This window comes from Salmo salar, chromosome 04 (genome assembly GCF_965601325.2).
Source record: "Salmo salar chromosome 04, fSalSal1, whole genome shotgun sequence".
Classification (NCBI taxonomy): Eukaryota; Metazoa; Chordata; class Actinopteri; order Salmoniformes; family Salmonidae; genus Salmo; species Salmo salar.
In genome coordinates this window covers 18,745,686-18,757,816 of record NC_138294.1, presented here as the reverse complement: position 1 = coordinate 18,757,816, position 12,131 = coordinate 18,745,686, and the positions used below count along the sequence as shown (strand labels likewise).

At 43.4% G+C, this 12,131-nt stretch overlaps 1 protein-coding gene across 2 annotated transcripts; it reads left to right on the top strand.

The window, feature by feature from the left end:
• The first annotated feature begins 238 nt into the window (after positions 1-238).
• On the top strand, positions 239-11,669 carry LOC106602331 (uncharacterized). 2 transcript variants are annotated; one of them, XM_014194904.3, is made up of 7 exons: positions 239-667; positions 7,601-7,750; positions 8,044-8,166; positions 8,283-8,454; positions 8,776-8,882; positions 8,991-9,030; positions 11,094-11,669. In XM_014194904.3, exons 1-7 carry the CDS (start codon positions 272-274, stop codon positions 11,240-11,242), a joined length of 1,137 nt encoding a protein of 378 aa, XP_014050379.1. In that variant the 5' UTR covers positions 239-271; the 3' UTR covers positions 11,243-11,669. The 2 variants fall into 2 exon arrangements, with proteins under 2 accessions (XP_014050379.1, XP_014050378.1); XM_014194903.3 differs by having other exon boundaries at positions 8,283-8,460.
• Positions 11,670-12,131: the final 462 nt, after the last annotated feature.

The following is a 12,131-nucleotide window of genomic DNA, read 5'->3' as shown; positions in this document are numbered from 1 at the left end:
TTAAAAGTATGTATTAAGTTGTCTGTAATAGAATACATGTGTCAAAAACGAATGTAGACAAATGCTTTTCTATAGCTTCTAAAGTACTATGTTTTACAATTGAGGAGTGCCAAGATGGCTTCAATACAGTATCCACTCCAGGGGTTAAACATATATAATTTGGTACACCACCCCGTTCCCGAAAATGGATTGCTCCTACAGACAGTCACGTGGCCTGCTATATAAAGCAGGCCGCCTGGCGTCTAGGTATACTATTCGATTGAACGTTAGAATGGGCAAGAAGAGTGACCTCAGGGATTTTGAGCGTGGTATGATTGTCGGTGCCAGACGCGCCGGATCCAGTATTTCACAAACGGCCGCACTCCTGGGCTTTTCACGCACGACAGTGTCTGTGGTTTACCGAGAATGGCGCGACAAACAAAAAACATCCAGTCAGCGCCAGTCCAGTGGGCGTAAACAGCTCGTTGATAAGAGAGGTCGGAGGAGATTGGAAAGAATCGTGCAAACTAACAGGCGCGCTACAATTAGACAAATAACGGCGCAGTACAACAGTGGTGTGCAGAACAGTATCTCTGAACGCACAACTCGCCGATCCTTGTCACGGATGGGCTATTGCAGCAAACGCCGGGCAAATGAGGAGTGGAAAAACATCGCCTGTGTGGATAAGGTAAAGGAGGCAATGGGATGCAGACCGTTCCATTGATTAGATAGGTCAGATTTGTTGAATGTGCGCCAAACAAAGTGGATGTCTCAAATAATGGATTATTTATGTATTGTCACAGGCCCACAATGTGGTTACTTAAATCCGATTGATTTGTTTGGCTGTTTTCGCTGCATAATGTTTAGAAGTTGCCACTTTAAAGTTCAGAAGAAGTGACTGCTAAATACTAACTCCCGTTCATAGAGCTAAACTTGTTACGTAGCGTACAGAAATCGGTGGTAGTCAGTCGTTTTTTAACTGTAATACAGTTGATTGGTGACGATGACGTGTTGTTGACATCCATATAAGCGTTATACTCCGATTTTTACCTTAACGTTGTGTAAAATAAATTGCCTAAATGTAAACTAATTTCGTTGGGGCAATGAAGAAATTCGGAATCTTTCCTCCACAGCCCTTTCCCCCTATGCGTTTCCATGGCAATTCCATTGTTTTAGTCGAGTTCGATCGACTTCTTTACAGCATCTGTTACGAGCGGTCAACGAATGTTTATTTCCAGCCATATTATTCCTCGCAACTACCACGAAGGAAAACAAAAAACATACTGAAACTGGCCAACAAGCTCTACGTTCGGTGTCGATATTTTGTACATTGTGTTAATAATTTGACATGTATAATGTATAGGCAAGACAATTAACGTGTTGGTCGCCGTCTTGTGAAATTGCCGGGCTGAATGACATGAGACCGAGCAAAAGGCGTTCGGTGTGTGGGTTGCTAAAACTCCGTTCGACCCTCTGGCTTTTCATGCATACATTAATACAAGTATTTAACATTGAATGCATTTTAATTGATATTTTTACGTTATTACTGCGAGTAAACAGTCATTCTTCTTTGGAGCGTTTAGATAACTGCATCTCAGGAATCGCCATGTTGTCATTCTGTTGTCTTTGAAGCTCTAGAGGAAGGAACTCCATCTTTGTTTTACTAATTTCCAATAGTGTGCAACTGCAGCCTGCAATTCGGGGCGTTGTTGCATGTGGGCATTCCTACATCTTTAGGGACTCCCCCTCCCCTCCTTCATCTGTAGGAACGCCCCGGTAAGTCCATTGGTTCCTGCATGAATGTACCCCTCGGGCACAACATCTTCATGCTCCTGTGACACCTTTTGAATGTGGCTCAAAAGGGAAATGTTTCACCCTCTCCTGCTGTGTACCGGAGTCCTCTTTGCCTGCTAGTGGGACACTGTCTAGTGGTCGCTAGCACAGCAGTCGGGAGGCTGGGGTGACACTGCTAGCTTGTTAGTTAGCTAGCTAGCACACTTTCGCCCCCACATACCGGAGAAAACCATGCCTGACAGGCGGGTGCGAAGGACACTGTTTAACGGTCGCCCCCCCACCTCCCGCTAGCACAACAGGTGGGAGGCTGGGGCGACACAATGTGCTAACTAGCTAGTTTGCTAGTCAGCGACACTGTTAGCTAACACATTGCGTCGCCCCCGCCTGCTGTGTACCAGAGTCCTCTTTGCTAGCTAGTGGGACACTGTACCGGTTACTCCCACTAGCACAGCAGTCGGGAAGCTGGGGAAACACTGTGTGCATGTTAATTAGCAACACTGTGCTAGCTTGTTAGCTAGCTAGCAAAAGAAAACCATGCCTGACAAGGGGGAGGGGGGGGGGGGGGGGCAAAGGACACTGTCTAACGGTCACCCGCACAACAGGTGGGAGGCTGGGGCGACACCATGTGCTAACTAGCTAGCTTGCTAGTCAGCGACACTGTTAGCTAGCTAACACACGTCATCGCCCCCGCCTGCTGTGTACCGGCGTCAGCAGGATGAGCTGGCAAGCTAGCACAGTGTCCTCCGCTCCCACCTGCCGGTGTCGTTAACAGAACTGCGGGAAAACAGTGCCCGGCAGGTGGGGGCGAAGAACACTACTGGTAAAGATTTTTATAACTAACCCAAGAGCACAGAAGGCTGGGGCGGGGAGAACGACTTATAATGGCCAGAAACCACATGTTTGATGTATTTGTGACCATGGTTGCCCTTAGTTTGAAGATGTAATCCGGAGACAGGTGTTTTCTCCATCTCCTTAGCTATCATTCTCTAATTCCACTGATTAAAACTTGGTCCTCCAGAAAGTGGAGAGCAACACTTATGCAGTTCTACTATGCAATATATTAGTAAAAAAGCTGCGCTAGACAGGATTACCTACACATACTGACCAGCTCAAATGGACAGAAGCAATCCGAACTCATCTCTCGGCATGTCCAGCCCACTCGGCATGTCCAGCCCACTCTCTCAGCCAATCATGGCTAGCGGGAAGGTTGCTGTCTTTCTGTGCCTAAACCAACTAGGCTCGGTATTTAACAATTTTATTTGTATTTACAGAAGGCATACAAGTTTTAAGGCACATGAAAGTTATGTTCCAGAAGACATTTCTGCCAAAAAAATGCATTTTGATTAAAAAAAAGTTGGTATTCGAATGGCTCTCCTGTGAAATAGTGACCCGCGACATACGCCTAGGTTTTTCTGAAATGAGTCACATTTGATACCATTCCACTCCAGTAATTAACACGAGCCCATTCTCCCCAATTAAGGTGCCACAAACCTTCTGTGCCCAAGATAAACCAGAGCCTGTCATTTCCAATGGGAGCAAATTAATCATAGTTGGCAGAACAACCAAGAAGATGGGCAGAGCATGCATGAGCTAGTGAGATCCTATTGGCGCGTTCTAGCATTTATTTGCATATTTTTGGTATGGAACACCTAAAAAATTTTTTACTTTGGCAAAGGGTAAAGTCTATAAAACTCAGCTTGTTACAGATTCTAGTTTTGGAAACAATACTGTATGGAGATCAAATGTTTAATAGATGAGAAAATTAGCAGAATGTCGGCCCAAACGCGATCTTCTCCCATTGCCGGCCACTGGGCTTCCTCATCACCATATTTACCATTGAGTGACCAGACGCCAACCAGATGCTTCACATTTATACAACTGGTGAAGTATCTGGCTGATTGTTCTGTGCTACTGGTGTGTACTAGCTATAACAAAGAGGAAGTGAGGCCCAATTTGGCTGAAGATCTTTCTCCCTCCAGCAAGTGGGGTTGTTTCGCCAACCAAGCAAGGAGTTTTTGTATGGCGGTCAATGAGTTTTGAATTTGGTCAACAAAAATGTATGGCCTATTTGCTACATGAGGTTTATTTGATCGAATATATGTTTCATAATGTTCAAGTTAAGTGTACTGATATAGGTCACGTGACATCCAGCAACCTTCGGAAGTATTCAGACCCCTTGACTTGTCCACATTTTGTTACCCCATAATGACAAAGTGAAAGTAGTTGTTTTTAAAAAAAACGAGAAAAAAAAACAGATACCTTATTTACATATGTATTCAGACCCTTTGCTATGAGACTCAATTTAGCTCAGGTGCATCCTGTTTCCATTGATCATCCTTGGGAGGCTTCTACAACTTGATTGGAGTCCACCTGTGGTAAATTCAATTGATTGGACATGATTTGGAAAGGCACACACCTGTCTATATAAGGTCCCACAGTTGACAGTGCACATCAGAGCAAAAACCAAGCCATGAGGTTGAAGGAATTGTCTGTAGAGCTCCGAGACCGACTGTGTCGGCACAGATCTGGGGAAGGGTACCAAAAAAAGTCTGCATCATTGAAGGCACACCAAGAACACAGTGGCCTCCATCATTCTTAAATGGAAGAAGATCGGAACCAACAAGACTCTCTCTTCCTAGAACTGGCCGCCGGCCAGACTGAGCAATCGGGGGAGAAGGGCCTTGGTCAGGGAAGTGACCAAGAACCTGATAGCTACTCTGACAGCGCTCAAGAGTTCCTCTGTGAAGATGGTTGTCCTTCTGGAAGGTTCTCCCATCTCTGCAGCACTTCAATCAGGTCTTTATGCTAGAGTGGGCAGACGTAAGGCACATGATAGCCCATTTGGAGTTTGCCAAAAGGCACCTAAAGGACACTCAGACCATGAAAAACAAGATTGAACTCTTTGGCCTGAATGCCAAGCGTCACGTCTGGAGGAAACCTGGCACCATAACTACGGTGAAGTATGGGGGTGGCAGTATCATGCTGTGGGGATGTTTTTCAGCAGCAGGGACTGGGAGACTAGTCAGGATCAAAGATGAATAGAGCAAAGTACAGTCGTGGCCAAAGGTTTTGAGAATTACACAAATATTAATTTTCACAAAGTCTGCTGCCTCAGTTTGTATGATGGCAATTTGCATATACTCCAGAATGTTATGAAGAGTAATCAGATGAATTGCAATTAATTGCAAAGTCCCTCTTTACCATGCAAATGAACTGAATCCCCCAAAAACATTTCCACTGCATTTCAGACCTGCCACAAAAGGACCAACTGACATGTCAGTGATTCTCTCATTAACACAGGTGTGAGTGTTGATGAGGACACGACTGGAGATCACTCTGTCATGCTGATTGAGTTCGAATAACAGACTGAAAGCTTCAAAAGGAGGGTGGTGCTTGAAATCATTGTTCTTCCTCTGTCAATCATGGTTACCTGGAAGGAAACAGGTGCTGTCATCATTGCTTTGCACAAAAAGGGCTTCACAGGCAAGGATATTGCTGCCAGTGAGATTGCACCTAAATCAACCATTTATCGGATCATCAAGAACTTCAAGGAGAGCGGTTCAATTGTTGTGAAGAAGGCTTCGGGGCGCCCAAGAAAGTCCAGCAAGCGCCAGGACCGTCTCCTGAAGTTGATTCAGCTGCGTGATCAGGGCACCACCAGTACAGAGCTTACTCAGGAATGGCAGCAGGCAGGTGTGAGTGCATCTGCACGCACAGTGAAGCAGTGACGTTTGGAGGATGGCCTGGTGTCAAGAAGGGCCAGCAAAGAAGCCACTTCTCTCCAGGAAAAACATCAGGGACAGACTGATATTCTGCAAAAGGTGCAGGGATTGGACTGCTGAGGACTGGGGTAAAGTCATTTTCTCTGATAAATCCCCTTTCCGATCGTTTGGGGCATCCGGAAAAAAGCTTGTCCGGAGAAGACAAGGTGAGCGCTACCATCAGTCCTGTGTCATGCCAACAGTAAAGCATCCTGAGACCATTCATGTGTGGGGTTGCTTCTCAGCCAAGGGAGTGGGCTCACTCACAATTTTGCCTAAGAACACAGCCATGAATAAAGAATGGTACCAACACATCCTCCGAGAGCAACTTCTCCCAACCATACAGGAACAGTTTTGTGACAAACAATGCCTTTTCCAGCATAATGGCGCACTTTGCCATAAGGCAAAAATTATAACTAAGTGGCTCGGGGGAACAAAACATCGATATTTTGGGTCCATGGCCAGGAAACTCCTCAGACCTTAATCCCATTGAGAACTTGTGGTCAATCCTCAAGAGGCGGGTGGACAAACAAAAACCCACAAATTCTGACAAACTCCAAGCATTGATTATGCAAGAATGGGCTACCATCAGTCAGGATGTGGCCCAGAAGTTAATTGACAGCATGCCAGGGCTGATTGCAGAGGTCTTGAAAAAGAAGGGTCAACACTGCAAATATTGACTCTTTGCATCAACTTCATGTAATTGTCAATAAAAGCCTTTGACACTTATGAAATACTTGTTACTATGGAATACTGAAGTATAATTACATCTGACAAATCTAAAGATGCTGAAGCAGCAAACTTTGAAAATTAATATTTGTGTCATTCTCAACTTTTGGCCATGACTGTACAGAGATCCTTGATGAAGACCTGCTCCAGAGCGCTCAGGACCTCAGACTGGGGCGACGGTTCACCTTCCAACAAGACAACGACCCTAAGCACACAGCCAAGACAACACAGGAGTAGCTTTGGGACAAGTCTCTGAATGTCCTTGATTGGCCCAGCCACACCCCGGACTTGAAACCGAGCAAACATCTCTGGAGAGACCTGAAAATAGCTGTGCAGCCATCCAACCTGATAGAGTTTGAGAGGTTCTGCAGAGAAGAATGGGATAAACTCCCCAAATACAGGTTGCAGCTTGTAGCAGCATACCCAAGAAGACATGCGGCTGTAATCGCTGCTAAAGGTGCTTCAACAAGGTACTGCGTAAAGGGTCTGAATACTTATGTAAATGTGATGTTTTTTTTAATACATTTGCAATATTCTAAACCGGTTTTTGTGTGTAGATTGGGGGGGATAATTTTAGAGTAAGGCTGTAACCTACCAATGTGTAGAAATTCAAGGGGTCTGAATACTTTCCGACGGCACTATATCAGAGATGGCTATGCATAAGTCTAATAGCATAGTATCTTTCCATTGAATACAGGTGGTTGATGTCAACAACCCTCATCGAATATTCCAAAAAGTTTTACAATAATGAGATGTATTCATCAATCCAAAGAAAGGACAGGCAGGAGCTAGACAGCCCGCCGTGCCGCTTTTGTGGACAACGACTCCCATTGTTAAGATAGACAGACATGTATCTTGTCAGTATATCCATAATAGTTGGCTATAGCTAGCTGGGGGGGGGGGGTTTATCGGTGGTTGGCATCCAACGTTATGGTGCATTAGCGGCATGTACCGGAGCGCCCCCGTCTCCCGTCTATGTACTGGAGTCGTAGCTTAAAAATGGACCAATAGAGGTGGAATAACAACCACTCCTATCATTGCGGTCCATATTTTGTGTATTGACCTTTTTCATCCTGAAGTTTAAATGAAAAGCTTTTTGTTTTTATCCATGAAAAATATTGATGCAGCAAGTTACTGTTGCCAACATGTGACTATCCTAAACAGGTTTCTCACACTTTTATATAAATGCATAAAATAACATTTTTCATAATATGGGTGCATTATCCATTGAGTGTTTTAATGCGTCTGTAAACGATGCATGCGTGCGTTTAAAATGTTTATTTTAATTTTTTTTTTAATTACATGGATTACAATTTAACATTATTTTATCCTTATAGGTACGAGAACTTGTCCTGGACAACTGCAGATCAAATGAAGGGAAAATTGAAGGTCTCACAGCAGAATTCGTCAATCTGGAATTCCTCAGTTTGATAAACGTTGGCCTAATCTCAGTCTCCAACCTTCCCAAACTTGGGAAACTCAAAAAGGTAATTAAATTTTTTTTTTTTCTCCATTTTTAACACAAGTTTACAGTAACATTTGTGTTGACTCCTTTTGAAAAATACCTTAAATTCTGCCGGGGGGTGGTATAGAAAGAGCCATTGGGTCATCCCCTAATGGCACCCTATATAGTGCACTTTTGAGGGCCTTGGTGTAAAGTAGTGCTCTATGTAAGGAATAGGGTTCCATTTGGGACGTAGTCATTATTTTCTGAAAGGCTGTTACTTGCTTGGGCGTTTTTGGACAGAAGTGACTGATGTATCTTCACATTATGTTGCAGTTGGAACTCAGTGACAACAGAATCTCTGGTGGCCTTGATGTGCTAGCAGAGAAACTCCCCAACCTCACACATCTAAATCTAAGCGGGAACAAACTGAAAGACATCAGCACGTTGGAACCTTTGGTAGGTACACCAAACTCCTGGTAGAGCACAATACAGTGCGACACCATCTCATTGTCTCAGGCTATGCCTCAAATTACATTTCCCCATCTAGAGTTTTGACTAATTTGGTCCCACAGAAAAAGCTGGATAGCCTGAAGTCTCTAGACTTGTTCAACTGTGAGGTGACCAACCTGAACAACTACAGGGAGAGTGTGTTCAAGCTGCTCCCTCAGATCACCTACCTGGACGGGTACGACGTGGAGGACCGAGAGGCGACCGACTCGGATGGAGAGGTGGACGATGACGACGGTGAGGGTGGGCAGCCATTTAGTTTGTGTTTTGAGGGAATACGAGGAAATGTAAGTGCAGATGTGAGTTGAATGAGGGTCTTCTGTAGCTCAGTTGGTAGAGCATGGCACTTGCGACGCCAGGATAGTGGGTTCGATTCCCGGGACCACTTGTACGTAAAATGTATGCTCGATTCACTGTAAAACGTCTGCTAAATGGAATATTTATATATTACAATCCATATGTGTTTTGTCATGCAAAGCAATTCTGTTGTGTATTTGTAGGGTTTGTCGGCATTTCTGTGTGATGACTGACAATGGAGGTGGTGTATTTGTTTTTTAGGAGAGGATGAGGACGTAGAGGAGGAAGACTTTGACTACGAGGTGGATGATGACTTTGAAGAGGAGCGAGTAGTAGGAGAGGATGATGAGATCAGCAGAGATAAGGAGGTAAAGCCATTTTTGTTTTGTTTGTGACCCAATAGTTTAAAAAGATCAACAGATCAATATGGTTTGAGAGCTCTGTGGATTCTGACCTGCTCTGTCACTTCTCTCCAGGAGGAAGATCTCGGCATCAAGGGTGAAGTTGATAAAGATGGTATGTCATTCATACTTTGTCACAAGCTCACTTTTGGATACTTTACTAAGTACAGTACATATAGTATAGGGATGCACGATATATTGGTGATCATATCTAGTTAACGCCAATGTGCAAAACCGATGTCAAAGCTGACATGCATACCTGTAAGGTAGGTACATGAGCTAATGACGCCACGTAAAAATGTTGCGCTACACGTGCAACACAGCATTCCTAACCTAGCCCACAATGTCTGCTGTGTGGATAGAGCAGTCGAGCAGTCATTTGAAAGGGTAAGAACATTTCAGCGAGACAACTCAAAGGCGAAATCCATTAAAGCCAAGATAATGGAATTCATTGCCCTTGACAATCAACCGTTCTCTGTCGTGGGCTTTCGCCGACTGGTCGAGCACTGGTACACACTACCAAGTGCGCTATTTTTCAGATGTTGCCCTACCGGAGTTTCACAGTAATAGCGTTATGACATACATACTATGGAACGCCGTTTGGGTCTTTGCGTGTCAAAAATGATACAGTAGCACTGTCAAAGCTGTACAAAAAAGTCTGCAAACACCGGCCACGAACGATGTTTACAATACCGCGTTGGTAATAAAGCGTCATTTGTTTGACCGCATCTTCTGGGGTAGCTAGCTTTAGGTAGCACCAATACAACCAACTTGAAAAACAATGACCAGTAAAAACTGCAGTCATTTTCATTATTCTTAGCAATGATTTAAGAATCCTTGTAAGTATTGTTGTTCACCTATTGAAATTGAACTTCAGTTCATGAAAATAAATCGCAGCCAACTACTTAACCCTGTTGCCCAAAGCTAACGTTATAAGCAGCCAGCTGACTTAATCTGGCTAGTGATGCTCGACCGGACCGTGTTATGTGTCGTGAAGCTAGCCACAATAAGGATTAGGCACAATAGTGGAATTTGCGGTTTGCATTCAAAATAAGTGTTATTGACAGTGATGCAAATGAATACAAATAGTAGAATTATGCCAAACTTTTATTTTGAAGGCTAACCGCAAAGTCCACTATTGTGGCTAATCCTTATTGTGGCCAGCTTCACATAGATGGGTCCGACCACCATTAATCAAATAAGAACGGTCTTATAAATTAGGTTTATTTTAGATGATGACACCTAGCTATGCTACTGAAACAGATGTGGTTTTGCTATGTTTTTGGGGAAGAACATTGTTTGCATCCATGAGCTAGCTAGCTTCTTTTTTTTATGACCCGCACTGTGCGAGACAACTTTACCACCATCATAGCATATGTATCGATGAATCGTTGTGACATATGAAATACGAATGATGGTGTAATCAATTTGTAATAACTACATAAATTAATGAACGTGTTCAATTATTGTGACGTACAGTCATATTCAGGTCCTGATTGGTCAACAAGCTTATTTGACACATCAAATGGTGTGACCAATCAGGACCTGAATATGACTGCATGTCACAATGTAACGCGTTCATACATTTTTAACATAGTGTAATAACTATCACTTGTATTTCATGTCACAACAATTCATCGATATGTATCTTTTTTGCCGCGCAAAGGCAAACGGAGTTCCATAGAAATCCTGGTTGAGAATGAAACGACTGAACGAAACAGCACAGTAAGTGAAATTTTTATGTTTTACTGGTAATGGGGACATGCGTAAGTGCCATCAAAATAACTTTTTGGTCAGTTTGTGTGTAACCTTTATTTAACTAGTTAAGAATAAATTCTTATTTACGATGACGGCCTACCCCGGCCAAACCTGGACGACGCTGGGCCAATTGTGCACCACCCTATGGTACTCCCAATCACGCCTGGATGTGATACAGCCTGGATTTGAACCAGGGACTGTAGTGACGCCTCTTGCACTGAGATGCAGTGCCTTAGACCGCTGCGCCCATGTGTGTGTTAACTATTTAACTGTGCGAGAATGCTTAAAAGGCTGTTAAAATTTTAAATATTGGTTATCGGTATCAGTTTTTTTTGGCAAGGAAAATATTGCGTATCAGCCAAAAATGTAACGTCGGTGCAGCACTAGTATGGTATAATGACCCTTTCCCATTTCTCCCAGAAATCATGGCTGTCCAAGGAGAGCAGAGAAAGCAAGAGCCTGACAACGATGATTATGAGCAAAAAACGACAGCCTATCAAGTTACCAACCCCTTCCCTCTCCACCCTGACACCCACCCTGCCTACGCCACGTCTCTCTCCCAGCTTTGAGCCCGTCTAGGGCAAGACTGTACCAGACGGTTGGTTCGAGTGGAGCTGCCTGTGCCCCATGGAATCGAGAGACATTCCCAAGGTTCTCAAGCAGCGCTTTACTCCGCATTCCACAATTTCACTGTCAACTCCCCTTTATGTATACCTGTGTGAGGATTTCAGGATTGGTATTTCATTTTGGGTCTGTGCTTTTAATATTTTTATTGGATGAATTATGAATACATTGTTAGGTTTACTTCTTACCCCTTTGTCGGCTTTCTTTATTTTTTCCCCCCCAATAAAATTTATATAGCAACGGTGCAACAAGCAAGCTGTGATTTTTGTGTGGCCGCCTGTTGCACAAATAAAGGTTATAGCTAAAAAAAAACATTATTTCTGTATGACCAAACTTTGTAAATAAAATGTTAACGTTTTGCGCTAGTGATAAGTCTAGAACTCTTATTTTTATCACACAATATACACCAAATTCCTCAATGGATACTCCAGTCACTCTACGAAATGACATGTTGCAGCTTAATTTATTTTGAATGGGAGGGAAGGAAAAAAAGACTGCAATAGGAACACGAGTTTCACTGCAACTCAAATTTTATTTGTCACATGCTTTGTAAAAAGGTGTAGACAAACAGTGAAATGCTTACTTGCAGGCCCTTCCCAACAATACAGAGATGGGAAGTAAAGCATGTAATAAAAATAATAGCAGATGTACAATGAATAACGATAGCATGGCTATATACAAGAGGTACCAGTACCAAGTCTGTGCAGGGGTACGAGGTAGATATGCACATATAACTAGGAATAAAGTGACAGTAGCAGCAGTGTGGTGAGTCATGGTTAGTGCAAAAAGGGTTATTGTAGATAGACGGGATAGCTATTTGGTTAACTACTTAAA